At 50.0% G+C, this 7,110-nt stretch overlaps 1 protein-coding gene across 1 annotated transcript; it reads right to left on the bottom strand.

Moving 5' to 3' along the window:
* Positions 1-4,595: 4,595 nt before the first annotated feature.
* On the bottom strand, positions 4,596-6,201 carry ADRA2C (adrenoceptor alpha 2C; the record flags this gene model as incomplete). Its single annotated transcript, XM_081999244.1, has 1 exon — positions 4,596-6,201. The coding sequence occupies exon 1, from the start codon at positions 5,931-5,933 to the stop codon at positions 4,596-4,598; it is 1,338 nt and encodes a 445-aa protein (XP_081855370.1). The 5' UTR covers positions 5,934-6,201.
* Positions 6,202-7,110: the final 909 nt, after the last annotated feature.

Here is a 7,110-nt window from a genome sequence, read left to right on the forward strand (position 1 = left end):
CTATTGTGCATCAAAAAAGGCAAATTCCACCACTGTACTTGTCTACAGTGCAAAGAAGGTAAGTAAATATTAATTCCTCCAGTGTTGTGGGTAGTCACTTCCTCACGTACCACTCCAAATTAGAGCTTTTCTCTGAAGCATCTAGGTGCCTTTTGCTCACCAACAAGGTCCCAATGAGCAACCATGAAAACAAACTCACAGATAGAATCTGGCCTTCATTTTGCACAGCTGGTAGGCATCCTTTCCTTCTTGACTGTAGTCACAGTTTAAGGTTAGAACACTCTCCTGAAATGCATGTCATTACTGACATTTCCTGCAAAATCCTTACACTTCTCAGATGCTGTTCTAACCAATACCGACTTCCACAGAGCAAGAAAGAGACCAAGAGGAAAAACAGATGCAATCAAGTAATGCTCTTCACATGGCTCGTACTGAAAATATACAATAGGGTTTGTTGCTCTGGTTACAGGTTATATAGTAAAAAACCCCCTGACCCACACCTTCTATGGGTTTAAACAGTAGTCAAAGTTAAGCAGAGAGGATTGCTTGCTTTCATTTCTTGTACATTTACGCACAAATGTTTGTTGACAAACATACATTTTGCATATTTACTGAAAAAGAGCCAATGTCTAAGGAAGCTCCTAACATCCTTGCCCACACTGAGCGGTTCCCTTGTTCACAAGTAAACTCTGCTGAAGTTTTCTGGGATCACTCGCAAAGGGTGACAGAACTCAATGTGGGCGAAGCTGCTCGCATGTAGTCTTTCATCTCAGGTCTGCTTCTCAGACATTGCCAGTGCTCTTGGAGCAACATAACCCTTCTGAATAGAGATCACACAAAACAACAAGGGTCTGATTCTTATTTTAGACAATGATTTAAAGCTGTGGTCCTGTCATATAAGGTCCCTTCCACCTGCCTCAAGCCTGGAAGAGGCTAATTCTGTGGTTCTCTCTCACGCAAAACTCCCATAGAAGAGGGCTGAAGGACAGCAGCGCTGAGTTCCCACCCGAGCTAAGTTATACTGTTCGATACTTCAATAACCAATCCACCAATCCATAGTGCTACTGTTCAGAAAACTCGTTTTGAAAATAAACCATTAACTTCTCACTTTAGACTGACAGAAAATTTTCTTCATGGTGAAATGAGCAAATGAAGAGTTAAAATCAGGTGCTTGTTGTTAAAATCAATATGGCTTCACAGCAACATTTCTTTCTTCCACAACAGTAAAGAGTAAGTGTTTCACCCAGCTCATCAGATGTGATCAAAGACACAACCGGACACATGTGAAACATAAAGTATCTTCTCCCTTTTTCTTAAGCAAAAGCCGCATTGACTATTTTTTTCTGTATATGCTATTAGCCAATTTACAGTGGAAGCAAAACCACGGTGTGAGTAGCAGAGCTGATAACTTTTTATGAAAAATTAACACCACACAATATGTTACAAACAAATTCCAGTCTTCAGCTATTACAAGTAATAAGAGAACACTGTAATTAAAAAAATAAATCAGCCCCATTTTACTTCCTCAAAGCATATTCAGTAGTTACATTAAAAACAATTTTTATAGACATCCTCTGCATTCACTAATTTAGAGGGAAATGCACTTAAAAGGGGTGTATACTGCACATCTTTATTGATGAATATTACTTTTTATCTAGCTCAGAAGAAATAAGATCCTCTTGAGGCATTGAATTGGATGAGTAACTGTGATGAGAAATAAATCAAAACTGCAGAAAATGCCCTGTTTTTAAGTATGCTGCTGCACATAGTTGTTCAGTATCTGCATCGATCTCTTTTAGACATTTGGAAATGCAAAACAAAAAATAGAAGCATTACCTCCTTTATGTTTATAATGACCACAGAATAACTTTATAGCGAAGAAATTACTTTTAAGGCACATCAGTCATTCCATATATACTTCACATCCACTAAAATCTGACTGTCAATTAAATTTCATTTCCATAGACTCCTTGAATTCTACAAGGAAAAACAAAGGGACAGGATTGTGTTTAGAGGCAACAAATCTCATTTCAAAAGCAGTGCAACTGCTGTGTGTCTGCAGACTGGGAAACCACGAGCAATAAGTGACAAAAGCAGACCTTCATCTTGGTAGGAATGGGTATCTAATGAAGCCGTCCAGTAGCTCAGAGGTAGTAGCTATGTACCATATGTTGCTTTGGTTGCTCTGGCAGTTATAAAGTTTCTTCAGATTAAATAAGCCTGAACTTTTTAGCTACATCATTACCTACAAATAATATGAGCTTGTTTCAGCTCTTCTTGGTGTAACTTTAAAAAGAATTCTCCATTTTGCAAAAGAAAAAATGGCTTGTAATTTCCTCCTCTCAGTTGCTATTTTTTTCTCGTATTTATCTGTCTCAGGTATGTACTTGTATCAAACCATTGTTATTTACAAAAGGATGCTCCTGAAAATAAGTCTTAACTTCCTTTTTTTTAAGTGCAAATGTTTAAACAAAGCTCAAATCTTTTCACAACTCCTACCCTTATTTCAGGAAAGGAGCCAATAAGTTACGGACTTAAGACTTTGAAAATGTCTCAGTTGTTCCTTTAGTGAAATCAAGCAAACTTCTAATGCATTTGGTGCAATCGTGTAATCCTCACTTCGGCAGAACTCCCACTTGAGGTGGCCCTGAAGTTAAATTGTCTATCAATTAACAGCAGAATCTTAGGCACGGACAACCTCCTTTTCCAGGGTTAAGTGAACCAGATGCTTATTATGAAAAACTGATGAAACAAAGTGACTGCTCTATCATTGCTCCTTATGCCATAGGGATTTCAAGAGAAGAGAGGCAACAAACACCTTTCAGACAGAACAGAGGGAGTAAAGAAGGGATTATCTAATGATTCTCAGGTATAGATTCAATGTAGCTGTTTCAAGAAGGCTGTGGTACTAGAACAGATTTTGTTCTATTTTTCAAAGAGCTGTTTACAATGGAAAGTTTCATTTGAGGCAGATGCCAAACCCTGCTGCCTATGGAAGGAGTGATGCACATAAAATGGAGCAGTATTTACCCCGCAAACAGAATACACACCTTTCAGCAGCACAGCTGGAGCAGGGATGTAGATGTTCAGCTGAGTCTGACACTGGGTGTGCATTCAGTGGCGAATGTACAGACACCAGTCCCTGTCTCTCATTCTCTTCATTACAGTTTATGACATTTTATAAAGCCATGGGAAATATAGTTTGCTTTAATAAATATTCAAACTCTTCTCTCCCCTTCTCTCCCCTCAACAAAATCCTCTGAAATCATAAACTAGAAATGCAAACAGGAAAAGGGAAAGAAAGCAGCATTAATATTAAAGGTTTGGAACAGCTGCACCTTCTTTTGAGATTTGTTCACACACACCGCTGATGATTTGCAACGTATGCTTCTCATTAAAAAAAAAATAATATAATGGATTTAGTTGCTCTAAGACTGTAAATACGAAGGATTTAAAGACCTTAGTGGCATGATGATTGCTCTTCCTCTGAAAATCTGCATAGCAGACTGCCTGTCTGAGAATGAGAGCAGCACACATCCAGCCCCTGAGATAAGTCTTTTGAGGGCAACCTAAAGAAAGGGGAAAAAAGTTCGCTGGGGCATGTGCAAATTGAGCTGGTTGGCATTTAGTTTTTTTCTTGTAACTCTGAAAATGGAAATTGGTTTAAGACAGAACCCTTGTGTCCAGACAAACTGCGGGCTCCAGGACAGTGAGGTGCTTAGGCTACTGATCTGAGAGAGATGGAGCAGGAATTTACTGCTGGGCGATCCGACAGGGGGAAATAAGGTCAAGGGGCGCATGTGCTCTTTTTCATATTTCACGAAAACATGCAAGGCTCCCAGGTTTGTCCCACTGACAAATCAAAAATTATGGGAAGATAGGAAAAACATTTCCCATCCAGCTATATATGCAAAAAACCCTCCAAAGAAAAAGAAAACCCCATGCTTTCTGTTTGACTTAAGCCCTGTGTAAAATCATCATTCAGAAGGTTTTAACAGTACAAAGGTTTATTTAGAAAAGAGTTTGGATTGTTCTTTAGGGTTTTCTGGAAAACATTTAAATCCTTTCACAACTCAAAAGACTGTCAGTGCCTGGTACTTTGCACTCTCTTTCCCCACATAAGCAGTAAAAGCCAATTTCTTACTGGGACGAGCCCACCACAGGCCCCAGCTGCTCTATTTATAAATACTCCGATCTCCACCACCACTGCCACTTAATCCTTTCCTCTTGATGGCTCTGCTTGTTTTCCCACAAAATTCCAGAGCCCGTAAGAGCTCACTGCCTCCCAAACTCAGTGTCAGCCTATTTGCCTCTGTGGACTCCCCGCGCCCTCCATCAGGACTCAAAGACAATCACTCCCATCCCCGTTTACCCACCCGCACTCCAGCACCACGTTGCCATTCCACACCACAGTGACTGCCCTCGGCCTCCCCGACACTATCCCCGGACGCCACACCACCACTCTGCACCGCCAAGGGGTCGAGCCCTCTTCCATCTCTCTCAACCCCGTGTTCTCTTCCCTCCTTTCTTTTTCAGCATAGAGCTTTCTCCTCTTTTAACACAAATCCTGCTCAAGGCAAATCCATCCCTCCAGCTCAATGCCGGAAATTCTTCTTCTTCTTCTTAAAGAGAATGTGTTTAAAGGACCTGCGGAAGTCCTGGTTGAAGATGGTGTAGATGACTGGGTTGAGGGAGCTATTGCAATACCCAATCCAGAAGAAGAACTTGAAGAGAGTCTCAGGGACCTCACATGCCTCCCGGCAAATACCATAGAGGCTGTAGCTGAAGAAGAAAGGGAACCAGCAAACTACAAAGACCCCCATGACCACGGCCAGCACAAAAGTGAAGCGTTTCTCCCGGGCCTGGGTGACTTTCTTACGGCAGATGCTGCTACGCTTCCGGCGACGGCGATATGAGAAGAACTGCATGGAGCGATTGCTAGAGCGGGACAGACGGCTACTAGAGTGCTTGGAGGAATATGAGTAGGAGAAGGACTGGCTCTTGCTGCTTTTGCGGGGATGCTCCTCCCGGCTCCGCCTCCGTCTACTCTCTGAGGTGCTGCTCTCCTCCAACTCAATGTCCTCCAGCTCAGAGGCTTTGCGCCAGTGGTGCACCGAGTAATGTCCATTCTCTCCCAGCTGCATCCTCAGGGATGTGCAGCCCCCAGCAGCACGGCTCAAGCCATTCTCAGTCTGGGAGGACCCCTCTGGCATCGTACGCTTCTCAGAGAGGGTCCTGGTCCTTAGCTTGGCCACGCGGTAGATGCGGATATAGACCAACACCATGATGAGGCAGGGGGCAAAGAATGAGCCAATGCAAGAAGAAAGGATGTACCATGTCTCGTCATTGAGCTTGCACTGGGGAAAGCCATCTCCTTCAGGGTCCCGGTACATGGAGATCAATGGCGGGAAGGAGATGACAGCTGAAATGAGCCAGACGGTGAGGATGATGGCCTTGATCCGCCGTGGGGTCCGTTTGAGGTTGTACTCCACCGCCTGCGTGACTGACCAATACCTGTCGAGGCTGATGGCGCACAGGTGGACGATGGAGGAGGTGCAGAAGAGCACGTCCAGCGCCAGGTAAATGTTACACCAAGTCTTGCCGAAGTACCAGTAATTCATAAGCTCGTTAGCTAAGGAGAAAGGCATGACCAGAGTAGCCACCAGGATGTCCGCACTGGCCAGGGACACCAGGAAGAGGTTCTGGGGGGCTCTCAGCGCCCGGCTGGTGAGCACTGCTATCACCACCAGCACGTTGCCCACGATGGTGAAGACGATGAGGAAGCCCACCACCGCCGCCAGGCTGGCCACGGCCGCCGGGGAGTAGGGGGAGGGCGGCTGCAGCAGGGCCGAAGAGGGCGGCGAGGAGGGGGGCAGCGCCAGGGACTCGTTGGGGGAGCCCAGGCTCGTGTTCACCACCAGCAGCAGATCCATGGTGGGTGTGCGGGGCGCCGGCGTCCTAGAGAGCCCGGCGGAGCCCCCGCCCCGCCCCGCCGCCCCGCCGCCGCCGCCCCGCCGCCCTCATCGCCCCGCGCCGACGGTCCAACGGCCGCCCCGCCGCGCGGCTCCCGACGGCGGAGCCGCCCGCCTCTCCCCTCCTCAGCCCCTCAGGGCAGGGCCGGGCAGCGCCGCCCCGGCGCGGCAAGCGCTGCCTCCGCCCGGCCCCCGGCGAGGGGGCAGCGGGGCACGGCTGGCCCCCGCCGCCCGCCCGGTCATGCCCGGCTCCGCGCAGCCCGCGGCTCCGGAGAAGACACCGCCCGGCCAACGGGAGTCCCCGGCGGGAGCTGGATCCTGGCAGGGAGCAGGGGCTGAGGCGGCAGCAGCGGCAGCATCAAATCCCATGGAGAGCGGCGCCCGCTCCGGCGGCGCGGCAGCGCGCTCTCGGCGAAGTCGCGGCTGCCCGGCGGCTCCGTCCTAGTCTTGCACCGCACTCCCAATCGGCGGCGTGCCCCGCCGCCGCGCGCATGCTCAGTCCCGCCAGGTGAAGCCGCCGCGCCCGCCTCGGCGGAACACCCCGCGGGCGGAAAGGCGCCCCGGCCGCCGCCGCTGCCGGCGGTTCTCCCGCGCCGAGAGCCGTGCGGCCGGGCTGCAGGGCTGCCCTCTCCTCCCGGCGGCGGGCGCCGGGAGGGGCGGCGGCGCGGGGCCGCGGCGCTCCCCGCCGCAACCTCCGTCCCCGCTCGGCGGCCGGGCAGGTGTTTCTCCTCGCCGCGGCTCTGAGGGGTAAGCGGCCGCCGCGGAGGCCGCCCCGGGGGCTGGAAGCTGCCGGCGCCATGAGAAGCGGCGCCCGGTTCACCTCCCGGGCGTGCGGCGCCGGGGTGGTCGCCGCCTGCGGCGCCGGCCTCGCGCGCTAGGGGGCGGCCTTGCCCGCCCGCACGAGGCGGGCAGCCGTTACCGGCCGGCGGCACCGCGCCGCCCTGAGGGCACCGCGAGGGGCGGGGGCTCCTCGGCTTATTTTGGGAGGTACAGCGATGTTTAGGCACAGCTTTAGTGTAAGTGCTCGCCCGGATAAAGCCCGCTTCTCCGCCACGCGCTTCTCCGCTGGAAAGCGGTGCGGGCCCGCGCCGCGTGAGTGCTGGCCAGGGAGGGAAGCAGGAGGAAAACTTGGGAGCGT

Source organism: Phaethon aethereus, assembly GCF_964289735.1.
Source record: "Phaethon aethereus genome assembly, chromosome: 4".
Lineage (NCBI taxonomy): Eukaryota > Metazoa > Chordata > Aves > Phaethontiformes > Phaethontidae > Phaethon > Phaethon aethereus.